Here is a 21,928-nt window from a genome sequence, read left to right on the forward strand (position 1 = left end):
AGATCAGATGTATAGCAATGTAACTTTTTATTTTCCACAGTGGGTGACAGCCTCTGACTCCTGACAAAGGAGCTATACAGCTATAAAACACATTTTAATTGGCACCTCCATGGAATAAAATTTAATCCAATTTCCACCCGAATAAATGACAGAAAACAACTGAGAAACAAAGCTGAGGTTTGGAAACTCGGTTTTTGGTCAACTCATGGATTTAAATCTACAGTCATATCAAAATCACACACAAGAGTTTCCTAACAGCATGTTTTGACAGCTCAGTAACATCAGCAGAACCTCAATGTAAAATATTAAGTGGAGACATGATCATGACGTTTATTCCTCAAACAGCGACACTGTTGGGGATTTTGTCAGGGGACATGTTGTAGTACGGCAGCTTCTTTCCCTCATTCCTTCTCTTGATGGCGCGGGTTATCTCTGCCAGCTGCTTCCTGAACTTCTCCATGGCCGTCTTCACTGGCTTCTCTATGAAGTGCTCATCAGGATACATGCCCAGGTACAGCTGCAGAGAGAGAGAGGGGAGGGGGGCAGGTCATTCAGTGCATGGAAAAAAAGGACATGTTATAGCAGAGGGAAGCTCCAAACTTATGATTGTCTTGGCTGGTCCTCAAAAACAACCCAGTCTGGCATGAGATGTGTGTGTGTCGACACCGAGTGCCCTTTCTGTACCTCATTCTCCTGGTACTGGCTGAGGGCCCAGACGGCCCCCAGGTGCCAGCTGGAGCGACCGCGGTCAGGGAGGCTCTCGATGATCAAGTTCACATCTGTCACACCCTTCTGGGTGGGTGGGGGCCTCCGCATGGTAGAAGGAGCGTTGGGGATCCAGGAACACCAGTCATACTACACAATGTAGACAAAGATACAGTATGTGTATGCAGCAATGGCAATGCAATACTGTACTTGTCACAGCTGTAGTTACTTTACAGATTAAGATTTTACATAAAAACATGATTAATTTAGAAAATCCAATGCATCATTAAAGATTATTTGTCTTGTGAAGGGTTTTCATGTGGTTTCATGGATGGAGGTGGAATTATTCAACAAGTACCAGTTATCCTTTCCCATCCCATTAATGGCGGCCACTGGACTAAACCTAACTGTGTATGAAGTAGTTAAAACCAACTCCACCTCGCCCAGCAACAAAAGTGCTTAAAATGCACATTGATGCATCAATATTAAGAATCTTATAATGTCATATATAATAATACATCAGTCTCAGGCCCATTTTTCCGCAGAACCAGCACTGTTTCTTTTGATATGCCTATTTTTTTTTTTTTGATAATACTTCTGTGCTTTTACTTAAGCAGGATTTTGGATAAAGGACTTGTGGAACATATGTAGTTGTTGTGGCACTTTTATTTCAGTCAACTACTGTGTGCAAGAGAGCACACGCACACTGATACATAATGCATGTCAACTAATCTACAAGAATCTGTGTAGTGTAATTAAAGTGTAATTTATATATATATATATATATATATATATATATATATATATATACATGTATATATATTGAATAAATATTGACTATGAGATACCAGATTTATCTATTTCTCACCTGTCCAAAGTTGACAGCTGCATGCTGAGACGAGGCAGTGAACACAATGACGGTCAGGTACTCTGTCAGCTCCTCACGTGATTTCACAGACTTGGGAAACTCTGTGTACAGATTGTTAACAGGCAGAGCTTGAATCTTTACATAACTCCACTTGTCTTCTTTGGCAATGGTTGCTTTGTAAAAGCTCTTTGCACCATGCACTCAGGTCATGGTGAAATGCAGGAAGTGTAACCTATTACAACAGTGGTGCTCGGTCAGTGACACCATCAGACTCCTGTCTTTACCCTCAAACCATTAATCTATGACAGAACAAATTTGAATTTGTAATGCTGTCTGTTCACTGTGTACCTGTCTTCTCCAGAAAATCCTAGACTAATGAAATATTGAAGAGGAGTGAGTCGCTTTTCTCTGTGAGAAAGGAAACGTTACGCCTTGGTTAGCTGCTGCATTTTGATTGTTGTTAAAAGTTAACGGAAAGATTATACAAAAGGGAGGTCTGCAATGTGTACTCACCACAGTGATCGAAGTCTTGCATCCCGAAGCTGCACACGTCTTTAATGAAGGCCTGAATTTCCTCATCTCCCTGCACCTTCTCATCGCTGGTGTAATAAATATGCACCACATCAGACACGAAACTGCCAGAAATAAAAAAAATAGGACAGTGGTCACGTATAGAGGAAATAAAAAATTATGTTACTTCACTCCTTTTGAAATTCTGTGTTTCTCTCTCTCACACACACATATACAAGGGTAGAACTGGCCTCATGGCTTTTCATTGTTTATGCGTTGTCACAACTGTTTCCTCTCCTTCAAAAATACAGACTCTTCCTTCATTCTGTCTACACAAACTCCCAAGGGTGGTTCTACCAGGGTGGCATAGGGTAGCAGCTGCGATTCCTAAAAATACATTCTTTCCCCAGCTGCCACCCCAGTTTTGGACAGTCTAATTCAAACGTCTATAAATAAAAAGCTGTGGCCGATCGGATGGAGTGAAACTCCGATGTCCGAGTGCAAGTGAATGCAGCATGATATGACGCTCTCCATAGACCCCTAGGTTCTGTTGCACTGGGGTCATAGATGTATTTCTACAGGGGGGCCTCCATTTTGTAGCCAGAAAGCTAACAAACATTAGCAGACCCGCTAACACAGCCCTAGACGGAGCCGGGCAGGGGAAGGGGGAAGAAATAAGGGAAGAGCGGCAGATAAGTAATCACTTGGTCGTCTGCTTTGGACTTCTCATGATGATATTTATAACCTGGAATACTTTTATGAAGAAACCCTTTTAATTTTTGTGACCTCTGGACCCTTATGGACTATGAAGGAATACAAACAATGAAGAAATGGAGCGAGAATCTGAGTTCTACACGTCTAAAAGGTAGGCAGTCACCACGCTCCACTGGTATAGAATGTTTGTAGATATTAACATAGTTATGTACTTATGTTTAGCTCAAAATGAACTGAATTTTTGAATTTTAGAGACTCTAACCGATATAACGCACAGCCTGTGTGTATTGACAAAAATTTAAGCATTTACTCTGAGCGCCTACTGATGGGCCCATGCAAGGGCCAGCGGGCCACATGACGTTAATACAAAAGTTTGTAAAGTGCAAGGCCAGTCCAGTCCAGTCCATATACTGTGTTTGCTAGCTAACAGATGTGGCTGAATGCTTTGGGTAGGTAACAAGCAAGCTAATTAACATAGTTTAGTCTGCTATGTGAGAAGTTGTGTGAAAAGACGTTTGCCATTTAATCAGTATTACTGGATAAACATTGGGTAATTTGGATTGTTGGCAATAATAAATGTGTGGTTCACCAAGTACAAGTGACACAATAACATTTACTTGACTACTGTACTTAAAATATAATAAAGGTATGACTTACCTCATTACATCTAAAAGACAAATATTGTACTTTTGACTTCACTACATTTCTATGAAGTATTCTTACTTTGAAGCAGCACTTTTAGTCAGAGGAATTTATTTTATTTTATTTTGAGAGTGATAGATCATACACTGTGTTCATCCCAGGAGAAAAAACAATCACAGCCGACTCCTCCACTGTCAGTCATGTTTGAACCAGTCAGTGACCTAATGATGGCTATGTTAGATAAAGATGAGGCACAAGATTCTTTGTCAGAGCACCTTTGCTGTGTTTACAACCACACTTCATCACATGATTATTGCATTCAAGTTGGGGTTATAGTTGACAGCTGAATGGAAATAACTCTATTATTTCTCCAGTTGCATGACAATACAAGAGACTTGCTTGTTGTTTATCATAATTATTACAGCTGTCTTTGCATAGATTTTGTGGCCCCTACTGGTCTAATATGCAAAGTACAGTATTTTATGGTAGGGCAAGTCAGCTTTTTTGTATATTCAATGTTTTTCTCATGCAATAAAAATATTTTTGAGTTGAAAATCTTAAAATATCTTCATTTGGGGGCTTTTCCAATCAAATACTGATATATGTGATTGTTAAATCAGCATACATACCCTTGCCACATTTCAAGTTTCCATGCCACCCTCTCGCCACTCCATGAATATTTCTCTGCAAACTCCAGAAACTATTGTCTCTCACCTCTTTGTGGCCTCCCATACCCTGTAGCCATCATCTCTGTAGAAGTAGGTGGGCAGCTCCTCCTTGCTGTCCATGCCATGGGACTTGATCATGTCAGGGAAGCACAGAGACCTGAAGGTCAGAGACTTCATGGCCTTCTGCACCAGCTGGACGTGACCACCTCCACCTGTTGCGTTTGCCTTGATGAGGATGGAGAAGAAGCAGCATCATCACACATCATTCCTGCAGCTAATGATTGTGGTTTTGATCTCTTACTTGAATTCTGTGCATCCACAAACAAACCTTGTCAAAGATGCCACATTCACAGATGAGCTGCTCTCTGGCCTTGGTGTTGATGGCAATGGTAAAACGAATGTGTGGGATAAGCAGCTGGGAGAAGGAGCATCAGCCAGTGAGTTAATAAGTCAGTCAACCAATCAATCTACCAATGAATCACTTAGAGTTTTACCTTATACACAGGGTGAACAGCAGGGAGCTGCCTGTACATGGCGATCGCAAACACCTCTGTCATCAGATGTGTCCTGAGCAGGTGTGTGATGGTCTGGTGGTACTGGAAATCAGCCGAGCGCACCCAGATCTTAGCCAGCAGCCAGTCATACTGACCATCAGTGGGCAGGAAGATTGGGGTGTTCTTACCAGGAGTCTGGCCAAGCTGGAAAAGACAGAGGATGAGAGAGAAAATCAATTTATACTGAAATGTCACCTGGAGAAGGAAATGTTTTACTTTTCATAAATAATATCTGCTGTTACTCAGCATCACTGTACCTGTATGGCTATGGGCAGGATCTTGTTCTGAGCGTTCTTGTAGAGCAGACAAATGGGAGCTGCCAGGTACTGCAGCGTGCAAGGGTCTGTGCAATTAGCAGTGATGCCCTCCAGCACATCGTAGTCTACTATGTAGATGTTACCTGCCTGGAGCCAGAACATTGCTTTACATTGTGCATCAGCAGGAGAATTGAAGAGAGACATAACGTTGTTTTAAAGATGCCACATGAGGCACCATCAGTAGTTAGCCTTGTTAAAACGAAGATGACCACCAACATTTTTATTTTGGAAATGGAAAATGAAGTTAAATAGATTCACAGGGACAGAGAAAACCCTGTCTACCTCTATTTCCTCCTCCAGAGTCAGCTCCCTCTCCAGGCTGACAGAAACCATCTCATGAGTGACAGGAAACTTGTCAGGAAGTTTGGTGCATTTTTGGATCATTACGGGGTTGCAGCCATTTAGAAATTGGTATCCAAACATGAAGTCCTCCCTCCAGTGTTGCATCACATACTCTGGCCAATAATACAATACAATACAATACAATACAATATAATATAATATAATATAATATAATATAATATAATATAATATAANCTCTATTTCCTCCTCCAGAGTCAGCTCCCTCTCCAGGCTGACAGAAACCATCTCATGAGTGACAGGAAACTTGTCAGGAAGTTTGGTGCATTTTTGGATCATTACGGGGTTGCAGCCATTTAGAAATTGGTATCCAAACATGAAGTCCTCCCTCCAGTGTTGCATCACATACTCTGGCCAATAATACAATACAATACAATACAATACAATATAATATAATATAATATAATATAATAATGTAAAATATAATAATGTAATGTAATATAGTTTAACATAATCTAATACAATAAAATATAATACAAAATATTATATAATATAATATACCTGAGATTGTGTTTTTGATTCTCACAAAAATCCTCTCAAAGTCAGCAAAGTCACTCCAGGAAGACTGGAACATGTGCATGAACTGGTTCACAAACAGGTTCTCTATTCTGGAAATTCATGGTTATCATCATCATCATCATTGTTATTCTTATAACCATCATTAGTATCATAGTCACATCAAAAAAGGTCAAAGTATAAATCAGATGCATGTTCCTGTAAAATGTCAAACTCTGCAATTGAAATGCATTCTGGAAAAGAAAATTACATTTCATACTCCATATGTATTTATGATTTTGCAGCAAGAAGCGGCATAAATGCGAATTAACTTCAGCAATTTCCGTCTGCAAAGATGCGGCAATTCGGACACATTTGAAGCTCACTATGGCACATTGCAGGACTCGTTTTCCATCTCAGCCACTTCCTGCAGTTCATCATCATACATCATTTTCAAAGGTTTGTCATTTTTGCAAGAACTACTGCATGATGCACAGTGCACACAGTTGTGTTTTTGACCTGTTTTGCATTATTGTGTCTACATTTGAGCTCACACATCTGCATGGAAGCACAATGCAAATGTCCCTGGTGATAAACAAACATTTACACCTCTCTTTTTCCAGGTAAGCCTGAGTGCAGAAAATGTTTTCAAGTAGAAGCTCAACATCTGATCATGACATCGTGATGACTGTGGACACAGCTCCACTGACTCTGCCCTGTCTTGAGGGGCATCAGCTCTCTTCACAGCTATCTAAACCAGTTGAAGCTTCACTGAAGCAGGCTGTTAAAAAGGAACACATACGCCTTACTGTAGTTCAGGACAAAGTCCACTCCTTTCTCACTGTCAAACTGGATGTCCCGTGGCAAATCCTTGTGTCTGTTAGCATCTATGCTCATAGGAAAGCCTGGCTGCCATTCCCTCCATCTATAAAAGACAGCAGATTTATTAGTGAGCAGCCTCAGCCCCCTGCAGTTCTGAATACAATCACAAAGTGCATGTGAAGAGTGAACTTGCCTGTAGGTTTTTCTCCTCAAATCCAGCTCTTTTTGTCGGTGCTGTTTGACCACACTGGTCTTGTCATCCTGAGGCAGATATGCTGTGACAGACATGAGACAAAGTGAGCGACATAACACAGCTTATTTGTGGTTTTGTGCTGCAGACTCTGAGTAAATTAACTGATGACTACCTCGTCCATCTCGCAACACCACTTCCTTGTCATCCACCAGCCAGCGGAAGCAGGGGAACTCCACATAGTCTCCAGATGGGGTCTTGACTGTGATGTACCTGCAGTACCAGTCATCGTGCATCCAGTACTTCTTCTTCTCGATCTTCACCAACACAATCTCACCCAGGTCCTCCCCAACTCTCACGTCATAGGAGTCCACCTGTAATATAGTCTGCAGCTAAATTAAGGAGTATGTGCTGGGAAATAGTGTCATTTACTGAACTGGTCGTGCGACATTAGTTTTATCTTATTACTGAGTCTTAATACTTCTATTTTATATAAGGGCATTGTTAATTCTTTGTTATATTAAAAGACATAAACTTAAGCTTCAAAAACAGTTTGACATATGCAAAGTAGAGAAAGTTTTATACTCGTCTCGTCTTATACTAGTCTCATACTCTATATGTTGATATAAAAGAGGAAGAAGTTACTGCAAAGACTTTCAACACACCCAGTCTCTGTGTGCAGGTGTCAAAGCTCATCATTCATCAGAGGATAAAAACGATACACTTGGCTCTACAGCAGTATAACATCACTTACCGCCCCCCTCTCAAAGTCATTGTACAGAGGTTTGTCCAACAGCGTTCTCTCGCTGCATTGCTCTGTGCCCACCAGTGTAATGTAGATATAGTCATCTGTCCCTGCGAACCACATATTTCCTGTGGCAATAGTCACTGTGTAAGAAGACATGGCAGACTCCAATAATGTCCAAATGCCCTCTCAGGATGAAGAAATCTGCAGGATAGCAATTCTACTCCCAAACATGAAAAGTCCGCAGCAAGGTTTTGTCAAAGGCAAGTTTTCCCTTCTTGCTCAAAACTGCATTTCACCAACAAACACCAAGAAAATGTGTAATCAGGCAGAAGAAGGCGGAGCAGGAAACATACGAGCTCTCACCCCTCCGTGTTGTAGGTGACATCCACCTTTACACTGTAAATGAAGTCACGATATAATGTGACCGTCCTTCCTAGGAGTACAGACCTGAACGTGGGAACAGGAGAAGTTATTATTACTAAGTTGATATCAAATTACTTCTCTTTATCTGCAAACAGGAAGGTGTTTTTTTTTTGTTTGTTTTTTCATGAAAGCATAATAGAATGAATTCCTGTAACAGGATTAATTTGGATTAACTGTTGTGTCAACGGATGATGTAGTATTGAAATGCATCAAGGAACATATGAATGTACATATCTTTCACACATCACATTTACCAGTCAAATCAGCATGTGTCATTGGTCAACAACAGGTAGTGTATTCCAGCTTCAGTTCAAGAAATAAATGCAAATGAATCAGAGTTCCTCTGTAGTGTTACAGGTGAAACAGGAACACTAACATTAGAAAGGCTGTGTACGTGTGAAACACAAAGTGGGAAATGGAATTAACTTATTTCAGCTTCACTGTTTTTTTTCTCTTAAATGATTGAAAGAAAAAGAAAAAAAAAGTCAGTCAGTGCACCTTCTCCCAGTTTAAAAAAAAGGATGTAACAGTATGACAGTGCAGGAGAGGATAATTAATCACATTCAATGACAAAATAAAGATACAAGGCTTGACACTGTTTTTAAGAAGGTGACATGTAATGTAATTCTGCTCATAAAAAGAAAGGCAGGCAGAATTGAACATGTAAAAAGAGAAAATAAAACTGACAAACATAATAAGAGGCATTTCCATTGTTCAGTCACATCTAACAGAGCCTGATAAAGTAGTACAGTCATTATATACATTTACATCTATAAATATCTGAATATTCCTCATCTTATATAATTATTTGTTGCAACAGGGACAGCTGATCTGATAGGAGACTTTGACAGGACACAGAAATCAAAAGAGCACTAGATGAAAGCTTATGTAAACAGCAGTACTGCAGATACATAAAAAAAGCAGAAATGTTACTGAAAACTATATTTTGTTTCCCAAATGGAGGCTGCCACTTATCACCAGTGAGAGTATGTGATTATACTCTTAAGCCCAGGCAGGTGGGCACAGTCGGATACTGCAGTCCATTTATTCTTACATACACTTAAAAATCATTAGTTACATAGAAGTCTCTCATTTACTCGCAATTTTCAAGGTGATTTTGGAGAATTATAGGTTTGCAAATTTTTAGACTTTTGTTCAACACCACCTTCACACACAAGGCGTCCAGCTGTTTGGAGCGGCCGGAAGATTTCCATTTATTAGATGAAAACACGTCAAAGCTAAACACAGAAAATGGGAATGAACATTTTGGTTTTGATGCAGCGTGTACAATATCTGGCTACAGTCATCTTCAGTGGTGCCAACTGTGTCAAAACCTACAACATATCTTTTCACTGCTTGATGTCTTTTCTCATTATGCATCTGAGGTGGACTGTTGTGATCAAAAGTTTTGTTTTTTTGTACTGGTTGATGGGTGGCAACCATCCAACTGAGGAACTGCTAGTGACTGAAGCCTTTTCGACACCCCACCACTTCTACAGTAAACGACTCTCAAAGTGTTCAGTAGTCTGTGCGAATCATCGATTAATACTTAGGCAGTGGTTCCCAACCTGGAAGTCTGGACCCCTCCAGTGGGTCACACAATGACACTGGGTGTTCACAATATGATCAAATAGCAGTTAACGCCACGATTTTAGCTTGAACACACCCTCTCCACAAATTTGGAAAATGCATTTGAATGATGTCACCTTGTAATTTAGGGGCTGGGTGATTCAGGGTATGTAAGAGATTGTTCACAGAATGTTTTAAATGGACAGTTACTGGATTTTCTCTAGTAAAGGAAAATACCTGTTCAAATGAACACTGTAAAATGGGACCAGGATCAATAGAAAGTGTAATGAAAGTGGAGAATTAGGTGTAAAGTTATACTCTTTAATGGGATAGAAAAGAACAAAAAAACATTGAGTTCTGCTGCCCAAATTTGTGTTTGTGTGTTTGGACTTTATTCTAATTTTTACTTTTTTTGTGAAATTTTGTGTCGCCTCTTTGTTGGTTAACAAATATTTTAAGGGGGTCACAAGCCAAACAGGTTGGAAACCGCTGTTCCGAGGCAACTGTTTTTTGTAATTTCTCACTATTCATTTGCAGTGATCTAAAAGCTGAGGCAGCAAGCATGTGGAGAAACTCCAATGAAACACATCAATCACTCTGGGGAAGTAAGACATTTGAATGCAGACGAAGGCAAGAGGCTGAAAAGGGAGGATGCTTGTACAGCAAACTGATGAGGCTTCACCCAAACATTGGTGGTGAGTTGATGGTGCGTGATTAAACAACACTTTCATTCAGTGATAATGTTCAGCCTTCCTGGGCAATAAATGCAAACAGCATTTTGGCAGAACCAGGTTAAAAGCACTGCATATATTATACTCACTAACTAACGACTTGCTTTGGTTAGGCAAAACAGAAAAAAATATAAAGAGCCTACTCTCGCTTGTATTTGATAAGAGATATATGAAATATGTGTATGAGTGTTGTATCCAGCTCTGATGGTAAACAATTCAGTTTGTGTTCAATGCTGCCCCCCAGTGGCAACAGGTCGCTAAATCAATAAATACACAAAGAAAAAGCTACAGTCATGAAGTGCAAATTTCTCCTGAGTTCCTTCTGGCAAACATCAGACCTACATCCATATCATGTGGCAATGCTAACATCTTAAACATCTCTAAATATATTTCTGATTACAGTAGAGCATCAATCTACATAATACAATATCATCAACGCTAAACATCTTCCAGCACATTAACCAACATAAAAAAGACAAAGGTTTTTCAGCAAATGAAAACACATACAGTAACTGCTCTAGTCAAGGTTTGGCAATAAAATGTGAAGTTGCCTCAAACTGAAAAGCCTGCAGGTGAAATTTTGTTATATTAATCTTAGATTTGTGTAAAAGACAAAGGCAAAGACGCACAAACATAATCGTCTCCTAAAGTTACTGCAACCCAAATTTAAAGACACACAAAGCCCTGAATAAATAAATCATTATGAATCATCTGATTACGTTACAGTTTCAGCCACCTTTCAACAACGGCCAAGTGGGTAAAAAGGACACATGATAAACAATGAAGAAAATGTGTAGTTATAGAATTGAAGTGCTTGGGGGTGATATACTGTTAAAATAAAAGCATATCACCGAGCTTTGGAAAGAAACAGAATAATGGTTAATAAGCTAATTTGATCATTTTAAGCTGGAAGAGACAAGTGAGACTGTGTGGACATCTGTGTCTGCTGTGTGAGTGAGAGGGCTGCTACACAATCAGACAGTTGTTGTTGTGTTGTCAACAACATTGTTTAAGAGCATATCCTTGCCCCAAGCCATCCAACCAACCGATCCAGATCAAAGATGCCGCTGCCCTGCTCTATCCATGGAGACACTGATGAGGGATTTGTTCATATTCAAACCACATGTCGTGTGGTTGAGTAAATCATCACTCATGAGGTGGCGAGTCACATAAGCAGGAAATAAGAGGGAATGAAACAGACATAAAGTACCTCACTGTCTGATATCCAGTTTCCTCTGTCAGCATTAACTGACTTCCCTGGTACCTTCAGTGAACCCACAGGAAAGACAATTTCCACATTGAAGAGTTTAAGACGTAGCGAGTGAGTCTCGGATCACTCTGTGAAGGAAGCATCGAGGTTGAGTTGCTTTAATGACTCAGAGCCTACGGGCCCAGGTACAGACTTGGGAGTTAAAAAACAGTGGCTAGTTCAGGTGGAGGACCTGCTTCATGAACTCATAGGTGGTGAAGGCCACAGCTTGGGAGGGGACACAGCGGATGTAGTTGAGAGAAAGGCCTCGGTACAAGCCCTTCTTGACCCCATACTCTGTGTACACATACTTCAGGGTCTTGCTCAGCGATCTGTTTAGGTGCAAGACAAGATATATATTAGAATGATACAAAAAACATTAAAAAGCTGCTGCAGTTTGTGTTTTTAAATGTTTTTCTCTTATTTGATTTTTTTATGTCCTAAGGTTTGTGTGTTTTTGTTTTGTTTATGGCCTCATTGAAGTGAATTCCTATTAACTGTGTTGACTGAAAATAATGTATAACATCTTTTTACAGGACATTTTTTATTATTGACATTTAAAGCATTTTAAATCAGCTGTTTTCTTGTTGAGGTCTGCCTGTGCAATGGGGAACTAAAACATATTGATGAACTGCAGCAATATTAACACAGAAAACTTTATCTTGGATATGAGACAAGTGACCTTCTAGAGCACTGATAGTGACTGAAAGCATTTAAAAAAAAAAAAAAAAAAAATCTTGAATATTAAGGGAGAGGAGATGATGCAAGAACAATGTGCAATGTTTGGACTGGCTTAATGTGACCTTGTTCAGGTATGAACGGTATGTTGCTGTAGTTTTACAGCTCATTTGCTACTCTACTGCTTAAAGTTTTGGGGTTTAGTATTTTATCTAATGTAAACAGCCCAACTACCTCTGGAATTTTTTCTTCACTTATAAGGATGCAGTCCATCAAACTCTGCTTACAAAACCAAATGTGGAATCAACTATTTCAAGTGGAAACTCCCCATTTTGTATCCAAAACACTCCCTTGTGTTTTTTCTGATTTCTTTTTTAAAAACATGGACCCCTAGCAACAGAGAAGATGAGAGAAACGGGGGTCAAACATTTATTAAGAACCGCATATTGCAGAGAGTGCAGAGCAACTTGCCTGAAGCTGCTGTAAACAGCTTCATTTTTAAACAACTCCCCCAGTTAGAGGCACTAATGACTTCTTCAGAACAGACGTGAGTCCCAATTGATTCTTTAGCTAGATGATCAATTCACCAATTACTTATGAAAGGATGAAATTCATCAGCGCTGTGTTATGTGAGCTGTTTTCATCTCCATAATTACCCTCAGAACACCCTTACAGTTAGTGCGTCACCCATAAGACTACAAGTTGACTGCAAAACCCACAAATCAAAACACATCACAACAATACTCTTCAATGATACTAGGAAATCTAGTGGCCAAGATATGTGCTACTTACGTGCATTTCTCAGAGTCAGGAAGCACAGCTCCTAACTGCATTCTTCTCCTAGCCACATCTAAGGGGTACCTAGTGAGAAGAAACACGATGTGACACATCAACCACCGATAGATCAGTGCAATCAATAACACACCCCAGCCAGAAACCACAAATTAACCAGCCATGTTGTCAGCTCATCATCTGTGTGGGTCTCGCCCTTGATGCTTGTCGGCTGCCTGCCTGTCTACAGCACTTACGATATTGTCTGAGCGATGGCACCGGCCACCCCTCCACAAAGCAGGTTGACGTGGGTTTTCAGAATGAGGACTTCAGGGTTGTCTGAAGAGGGGCGTCCCAGCAGGTCTGGGAAATGTTTCAAGCCGAGGCTCTTCAGGGTGCCGTAGGTGAAGAATGAGAAACCTGGAGGATAAAAACGAGCGGAAGACAAAGAGTCAAGCCAACGCAACACAAGGAACACTGTTCACAATGATTCTGGATCTTAAACAAAGACTGGTATCAGTCACCTGCATAAGGAGCCATTCCAATCAGTGTTGGCGTAAGCCCCCTGTAGAAGCCTGAAACGCCCCCTTCCTTTACAAAAACAGAAAAACAGCCATTGCAGGAAAAGTTGCATTGAATGTCACACAGAGCATTTGATTTTAATGCATTTTAATGAAAGAGAGTCCTATTTGTCTGAGAAGTTAAACACTTGCAGATCACCTTAAGGTAGATGGTGTGGAAGGCATTGGCAATTCCAGTGTAGCGATGCTCTCCTTTCACCTGGAAGGCCAGTCTGGCTCGTATCACGTCCAGAGGGTAGGTGCATATCACCGCAGTCATCCCTGAAAACACACAGTATGAGAATAAACGTGGTAGAAAGACAGTTTGTGAATATGGTTATGATTCCTCACTATTTACTCACACAATTTGGCTGCTAGGTCTACTGTACTCTCAATCTCTTTATGCTGATGCAAGCACACATAACTTTCTTTGAGATTTCATAACATACATATCAAGGTGTGACATTTACTTGCATCGTGGTGATGCACTGTGTCACATTATAAGAAAGTCTGCACTGAGGTGACAAATCTAAATATCTATGATTCAAGAGGAACAAATAACGTGTGCTCAGCCAACAATCAAAAACCATACCTGAGAAGAAAAGCACGATATCCCGCTGGCACTGACTGAAAAAGCAAGTCTTATCAGTTTGAAGAATAAATTACCTGCCATAGATCCTGCCATGAGGCGGTGGATGTGTCCAGAGATCCCAATCTGTTTACTTAGCAGCTGTAAAAGCATCAGCAGGGAGGAAACAAAGGTTAACAGGTTCACCAATAAAAAGAAAAAAAATGGACTGTATTTCACTTCAACTGTAGCAAATTGTCCCTACTGCCACAAAACACACACAGTAACAAGCATATCACATTGCCTTAAACGACCCCTATCGTCAGTTTTACCAAGTTTTCAGAACTTTGCCCTTTGAAAAAGCCTTATTTTACAATGAAGCACATACTGTACCTTTTTGTAATTGTCGAAGGCCATGAACTGGATAGCTCCATAAGGGAATATCCTGACCATCATTGCCCCATTACCCTTGTACAAGCCAAGGAAACCTTCTTTCTTTGGCACAGCTCTGAGAGTGGAAAACACTCCTGCAAAGAAAGATCAGACGTTTCCTCTCATGTGGCACAGATGTGTGAAAACCTATTGGCTTTCCATGTTTTCCTGCTGATGTTTTACCTAGATGTTTGTAATGGGGGTTCTGGGCTTGAAGAAGAATCTTCACTCTGTCCAGAGGAGCAATGGTAGTCTTGGCACAGCATCCTGCTACACCTAAATGAAAACAGAGAAACACGGAATTAACGAATATATTACTAAATATCTAGCGTAAAACTCATTGGCATCATTTTTAAGTAAGGTTACATGAGGTCAAGTTCTGCTGTGGCAATAAAAACTCAGTTGGTGTTGACTGATATATATATATTCTGACAAAGACACTGTAATTCACCAAGTGTCTAAACTCCAAGCATTAATTAACAGAAAGCAACATTCTTGCTGGCAAATCACCCTGGCTTGCATGTGATTTGGGGCAGTGCAAGTGGAGTCACCTATTTTAGTATGTAGTAGTACAGTATGGTTAAGGTCAGTAGGAGGGCTGTGCAGACATCAGTTTCTGGGTCAAAAAGGAAGCAGGAGACAGTGAAGCAAAGGAGAAAGTGTCTCTCTGGTAAACAGAGGCTTGAACCTGTGTCCTAGTGTCAAAGTGTCTACTTTAAGTAAATCATCACAGACCTGAAATGGTGATGGTAAAAACTGATGAGTCAGATCTTACCTCCAGCTACAAATGAGCGAAGCCAGTAGTAGTCCCTCTGGGCGGGGGTGCTGCTTATTGCAGGAGGTGTGGAGACTGCAGCCTCCGATGTCATCCTTTCTGCTCAGGAATCTGCCACATCCATGGCTGTGCAATGTGGTAAAAGTGAGCATGTGTGAATTACTTTGAGACAATACAGACTGTATCTCTATGAGCAAACCACTGTCAGTTTTTTTAAATTATTTAAGGCTGGTACAAGGTTGATAAATTTTGGCTTGCAATGGGATGTAACTGTTATGGTTCCAGTGGTGAAAGAAGTATCCAGATCCTTAAATAAAACTGCTAATAGCACACTATCAAAAAAACTCCACTACAAGGAAAAGTCTTGCATTGAAAACGTTATTAAAGTAAAAGCATTAAACATAAGTACTTTATTCAAGTATTGAGTAAGTGAGTAAAAGTAAATCATACTATTAGATTAGTATCAATATTATTCTATTATATGCATTAATGTACAAGCAGCAATTTAATGTTGTAGCTGAGGTGCAGCATTAGTGCAACTAATGACAATTTTCATTATGGATTAAGCTGGTGAAATGTTTTTGCATGAAAAATGACCATTACTCAGCAATTTTCTCTTAATTGATGAATTTGTCAACTAATTATTTCAGCACTAGTTATACATTTTTAAAGCTCTGCTTATGTTTTATGTGTAAAATCTTAATTGGTTAAGTAACTACTAACTGTCAAATAAATGTACAATATTTCCCACTGAAGTGTAATGGAGAAGAAGCATATAGTAGTAACGAATGAAAATACTCAAGCAATGTACAAGTATCTCAAATTTACATTGAGGTACAGCAGTCGTGTAAATATACTTAGTTACATTCCACCACAATCAGCAGGTAGATTGAGTCAAGAGGCAACATGTACCCCTGGGTGTCTGTTAAAAAGGGATACTCACAAGATAATGAAAACTGTCTGAGTAGCCAAAAGAGCAAAGTGAGAGCTGGGTCTGATGAAATCTGTTCAACAAATCTGTTTCTCCTTCGTTGAGTTGCAGCTTCTCTCGATTCCCTCCTGCCTCGGGACAATCCTGGCTGTTAACGTGGGGCTTTACCATGGACACAGGGTGGTGTCGCACCGAGGAGCTCGTCGTTCACTGCTTCAGGTTAAAAAATACACTGACAAGAACTGGAGTTATGAATGAATCTGAGGCACTTTGAAGATTCATGTAACTACATTTGTGTCCTTCGCCCGTAGACGACTGACTGGCTGGTGGCCGAAAACAGTCGCATGTTGCTGACGCGATATGACGTAAACCATGGGGGAGGGGACTACACATTGAAACCAATAAACAAACTTATAACCATTCAATAACGACAATAATTAAAAGAAGTGCAACACAAACTTGTTCATAATATATTTATATTTCCAACTAACACTTACATCTCAAGATTTGTAAATATCATTAACAAATAGGATTTTGGTAAACAGGAAGGAGACACAATAAAATATTTATTTTGTAAATGCCTATTCACAAGAGTGTATATTTTACCAATCAAACAAACCAAATATATCATTCTATACCATGAAAACAAAAAAGAAAAAATACAACAGCCTGTTAACTTATTAATGTCACAAGTCCAGTATTGCACTTTTAATGACTGAATTTGAGTTTGATTGAACTTATTACCAATAATAAATGTGTGTACGCTTTCAGTCTTCTCCATGAATTATTCAAAGGGATTTAATGTTGTATGCCTTTTTTCACTTCTCTGTGGTTAACCATCGATTCTCATTGTGTGTCATAGTGTGATCTTACGACCTTCGTATTTTCAGACTTTTTGTACTTTACTGTACATCTGATCTTTTTATGTTTCTTTACTTTATGGATGTTTGATTGTTGTTGCCATGTGAATGTCACCATTGTTGTGTGTCACAATGTTGTAAATAATAACAAAAAATATATATTTTATCCAGTATAGCATTGTAATATCATATGACTTTTTACATGATTTTGAATTTAGATAAATTTATATGAACAAGTCTCAGCCTGCGTATTCATCTTACGTACATAAACGTTCAACCAAATATTAATTACCTTTGATCAAAGATTAATTATATTTTATTACAATCTTTTCTAGCATAGTCCTGTGTCCACACAGCACTGGGTGCACTGAGGGCAAATGACGTTTGAGATCCATCCCAGGTTTTCTTGTCCACTCCCCCCTCCAGAGCCGACGACGAGTTTCTGGCCAGCGGAGACCGTAGGTTGCGTCTGGTGGAGGGAGAGTGAGCGGGGCTGCCCTGAATGGATTGACATAAGAGGGATTTACATTTTAACGGGTGTCGTGCTCCGCAAAGACTAGACGGTGCACGTTTAAAAAACCAACTCGATGTGTGTTCACGTCGGCGCTTGTATCATGTCCATGTGTCATCGTCGTGAGAGGATTGAACTTGCCAGCAGTCTATATTTGCCGAGGAGGGAAACCAATACAAGGTCTCGCTGTCTCGCTGGAGCGGAGTATTATTAGCAGTTCAGACAGTGCAACTGTCTCTCTCTGGTATGTAAAGCATTTCAGCCGTAAACGTGTAAATAAAACCTCCCGGGCAACTAAACAACCTGTACGAAAGTGAGGTTTCGGGACGCGATGAGGTCTATATCTACGCGGCGCTTTAAATGACAGCGGTCAAGTGCAAAAAATAATAATAAACAGCGACGTTGAAGGCGTTTTTTACACGGTAATAACCCCCTCTTCCGCCAGTCAGAAAGACGAAAACAGGATCCGACCTCCGGCCAGAGCCCACTCCTCAACCTGCTTGCCCTTTAAACTGCTGAAACCACACAGGAAGCTTTGGTTATTGTTTTTATATAGTTCCTCTGGTTTTATGATATGTTTATTCAAAATATTCTTCTATGTATAGATGCATTGAATCGTCCTTTTTTACGTCAACCTACAACACTTGCTCGTCCGAGTAGATATTTCAGGCGGGGCAAAAGTGTCATTTCCAGCAGACAAAGTAAAGAAAATTGGTGGAGATTTAGCTTTATAGCTCTAATACTATCATGTTGTCAGTCATTAAATCGTATTTTATGTTTTTCAGTGTGTTTGTACTGGGCAAATATTTTGTCATTATTACACAAAAAAAAACATTTATAGGTGCTTAGACCATTTTGTTTAGATTTTTTTCTTCTTGTTTTCTCTGTCTTTATAGGTCATGCACTGCAATTACACAACAGCAAAAGCATCCTAATTTACAGTTCAAGAGTTAAACACTAAAGAGTAAAAGAAAAAAAAAGTGTGTGCTGAACAACAGATAAACATCCACCTGGCTCCCATGCTGGCTCCCAGAAATCCTCTCCTGCACACCCTCAGCCATGCCTGCTACTACCAAACCTGCCAGGAGACAGACACCTGCCCAGAGAAAAAATGCCCAGAAAGTAATCGGCAACAAGAGGCAAACCTGCAACTCAAATAAACCCCAAGGAAGAGCCACAGAGAGGCCCCAGAAAACACCTGCAGAACCAAAAAAGTCAACAGTCAGAGCCCAGGCACAGTCAGGCCGAAGCCCCCGTGGAAGAGGGGTTAGTGGGCCTGCTGGTCAGGGCCCTGGGAGGTCCCCTGGCAGAGTTAACCATGCCCTAAATGTAACAGGATCTACAAGGCTTAGGCGACCGAGCAATCTGCCTGACCACTGTGGCGACTTACAAGCCCCCCTAGGGCGAAGGACATCCCTGCGGGGCACGCGGGTGTCTGTTTCTCCTTGCCAGCCTCCTAAACCATGCAGAGGAGGGAGAAACAGCAGGGGGAGCGCAGGGAGAGGGGCAGCATCACAGCACGGAAACACAAGAAACAAGCCCTCAAGCACCAGTATCAACGATTCAGCTCCTGACGAGGATGAAGAGGAAAACAAGAAACTTGACTCCTGTGATGTTGAAGAAATTCTTCCAGTGTCTCTAAAAACTGAGTTTGAAGTTCCCGCAATTATCAAAGATCAGGGTCCAGGAGTCAAAAATGTTTTAGAGGGCAGCCCTCTTAAAGCAGATCCAGCACCGTGTAATGACACACTGGAAGACTGTGTGGAGTGCAGCTGTGACAGTACTTCAACCAAGAAAGACAAAAACACTGTCAGTCATAACAATGAAGATGACCTGAGGTGTGTGACTGGGGCCACCGTCGGTGACGATGTTGATGGACAGCTCAAACTCTGCAGTGACAGAAGCAAAGACAGCCCCTCTGAGCCCTCTGCGCTAACGAGTAGCGGCTCACCAGGGGTGCAGGGTTGCTGCGAGGGAAATGACACTTCATCTATCCTTGGAAATAAGCTACTTGGCGGTGATAGTAAGCAAGATGATGTGTGTACTGTCCATCAAGAGGAAGGTAACTTGTTGGACTTGAAAGAGAATAGGACAGATGAAAGAGTGATAGTTGTCACTGAGAGAAAAGAAGAGATAAATCATGAGAGAAGAGCGAGTTTAGAGGCAGACAAAGCAGTTGAGAGACAAAACGAGACTGTGGAAGAGATGGAGGACACTGTTGAGAAGCTGGGTTACTGTAAGGGAGAAGAACGAGGAAAAAAAGAAAAGGAGAATGATGTATGCATCAATCCTACTGACCTCCACCCCGGCACTCCAGCCTCTCAACCTCCGGATCCTCCTAACTCTAACGATGAACTGACAGCACAGTCAGAATCACCTGTAAGTGTGCTACCAGTCTCCAACACAGCTACCTCAAATCCCACCAAAGCCCCCTCCACCTCAGAGGCACTTGAACTAGAGGTTCTGAGCCAGGGTAAGACAGACATGCAACCTACCATTCATGGTGCTAAACCTCACTTCCCAGAGTCCTCAGTTGTTCCTGAAACTGCCCTGATGTTGCAGACTGTTCTAGTGAAAAGAAACACGCCAGTTATTATCCATAGTGACTCCCTCAAACCTAGAAGCTTGAGGGATTCTAGCCAGGGGGAACCACACCAACTGCAAAGGCCAGAGCTCCCTTCTCCTCAGGGAGAAAGACAAGCTTGCACACCAGCAGAGACGCAGACCAAAGATCGTGAATCCAATCCAGAGGCATTGGAGCGCCACAGCCAGAAAGAGACATCTTCGTTGTCATTGTCACTAGTTCCTCAGTCAAGCACAGATCCCCGCACAGCTGAGTGTGAACCAACCCTCAGAGAGGACAGCGTTGTCGTAGCAGTGACGGAGCCGGACTCAGTGCCAAAGATCTCGACTCCCTCTCTGGACAGTAGCTCCACTTTGTCCTGCAGCTCAGAAAGCACTCGCTCCTCTTTTTCATTCGATACTGAATCAGAGGCAGGGTATGGAGAGCCCAGCCTTGCTATTCTACCAAGATCCTGGGGGGCAGAGGGGGGCTGCTTGCCCTCGTGGACTGCTCCGAAATCACAGAAGAAAGAGAGGAAGAAGCGGAGCAGGTGCGGGGCGTGCGAGCCATGCCTGAGGAAGATCAACTGTGGCCAATGCAGCTGCTGCCTCAACCGCAGGACTGGCCACCAGATCTGTAAGCTGAGGAAGTGCGTGGAACTGAAGAGGAGAAGACCTTCATCTCCGCTCACTCTCTCTGCTGCACAGGTGAGGCTTATATTATACTGCACGAGCACGTTTTAATTACATTTAATAGCATTACAGGGGGTTTTGTTGCAGTCAGGTGTTAGGTTATTTCCCACAGAGAGATACAGTTAGGTAACGAATAAACTAGAGCTTCTTTTGCATCTGAACACTGCTGAACTGAAACAACTGAAGAAAGAGCGATTGTTATTGTCTGACATCACTGCTTTTAATCTCCAAGGTTCCACAGCTGTCCACTGTTAGCAGCAATGATCGAGAGTTGAGCCAGCCAGACAGTTTGAAACAGAAGGTTTCACTTTCACATTGTGAATTATCTCGACTGGTTTCAACAGATGCTGTACACTTAACTTTCATGGTGTCTTCCTGTTATAAGTCGGGGAATGAGTTAAGTGTTAAAAGGGGAAGTACTGGTCTCCGTGTGTGTGTGCGTGTGCAAGACTGTGTGTGTGTGTGTGTGAGACTGCGTGTGTGTGTGTGTGTGTGTGTGTGTGTGCACTGTGTGTGTGTGTGTGTGTGTGTGTGGAGAACAGAGATCAGGTGTGAATGCATGCACAATGTTGTAGAGTGTTGAAGATGTCCCGTGTGAGACAGGAAGGCGCTGTCACATGACTGGCAGCAGCTCAGCACGTGGTGGGAGTATGCGTCTGTTTTGTGTGTGCCATCCATGGTGCAAGCAAGAGAATAATCTGTTTTATAAGTTGCACATAGAGCGTGTATGTATGTGCATGCTTGTGTGTGTGGATGGGTATGGCAATGTAATTAAAGCCAATTTGAGCTGGATGTTTGTGCACAGTGGCACTGAATGGCATTGTGAACTGGTATTTTAGGAGAGAACTCAGTGACACGATGAACATCCATGACGCTGGTTTAGAGACAAATTTTTCAACTTTCAACTTTTCAACTTTAAAGCAGTTACATTCAATATTTTCAATTAAATGAAATGTGAAAACAGTGTGACAATGCCAGTGTGACTGTGAAAGTTGTCACTTGTAGTGATGAACCTACAGAGA

The 21,928-nt window shown here is 41.2% G+C and overlaps 3 protein-coding genes across 3 annotated transcripts in view; 1 reads left to right on the forward strand and 2 right to left on the reverse strand.

Annotated features, from left to right (window-relative positions):
- Nucleotides 1–10: 10 nt before the first annotated feature.
- alox5 (arachidonate 5-lipoxygenase) lies at nt 11–7,964 on the reverse strand. Its single transcript, XM_022763524.1, has 14 exons — nt 7,600–7,964; nt 7,021–7,219; nt 6,849–6,930; nt 6,636–6,758; nt 5,840–5,946; nt 5,261–5,433; nt 4,919–5,065; nt 4,602–4,805; nt 4,436–4,522; nt 4,154–4,332; nt 2,087–2,208; nt 1,574–1,674; nt 685–855; nt 11–517 (listed from the first exon to the last, which is right to left on the reverse strand). Exons 1-14 carry the CDS (start codon nt 7,747–7,749, stop codon nt 338–340), a joined length of 2,025 nt encoding a protein of 674 aa, XP_022619245.1. The 5' UTR covers nt 7,750–7,964; the 3' UTR covers nt 11–337.
- Nucleotides 7,965–9,892: 1,928 nt separating this feature from the next.
- On the reverse strand, nt 9,893–16,600 carry slc25a16 (solute carrier family 25 member 16). Its single transcript, XM_022763784.1, has 10 exons — nt 16,293–16,600; nt 15,350–15,475; nt 14,758–14,850; nt 14,536–14,669; nt 14,241–14,304; nt 13,735–13,856; nt 13,539–13,605; nt 13,272–13,434; nt 13,036–13,104; nt 9,893–11,897 (listed from the first exon to the last, which is right to left on the reverse strand). Exons 2-10 carry the CDS (start codon nt 15,441–15,443, stop codon nt 11,741–11,743), a joined length of 963 nt encoding a protein of 320 aa, XP_022619505.1. The 5' UTR covers nt 15,444–15,475; nt 16,293–16,600; the 3' UTR covers nt 9,893–11,740.
- Nucleotides 16,601–16,640: 40 nt separating this feature from the next.
- The window catches only part of tet1 (tet methylcytosine dioxygenase 1), a 48,821-nt gene continuing 43,533 nt past the window's right edge, over nt 16,641–21,928 (forward strand). The window contains exons 1-3 of the mRNA XM_022763492.1: nt 16,641–16,645; nt 17,567–17,598; nt 18,685–20,921. Of these exons, the coding sequence (XP_022619213.1) occupies nt 16,641–16,645; nt 17,567–17,598; nt 18,685–20,921 (2,274 nt within the window). The remainder of the gene's footprint in view (nt 16,646–17,566; nt 17,599–18,684; nt 20,922–21,928) is intronic.

The sequence above is a fragment of the Seriola dumerili genome, unplaced genomic scaffold (genome assembly GCF_002260705.1).
Source record: "Seriola dumerili isolate Sdu_G_001 unplaced genomic scaffold, Sdu_1.0 BDQW01000478.1, whole genome shotgun sequence".
Classification (NCBI taxonomy): domain Eukaryota; kingdom Metazoa; phylum Chordata; class Actinopteri; order Carangiformes; family Carangidae; genus Seriola; species Seriola dumerili.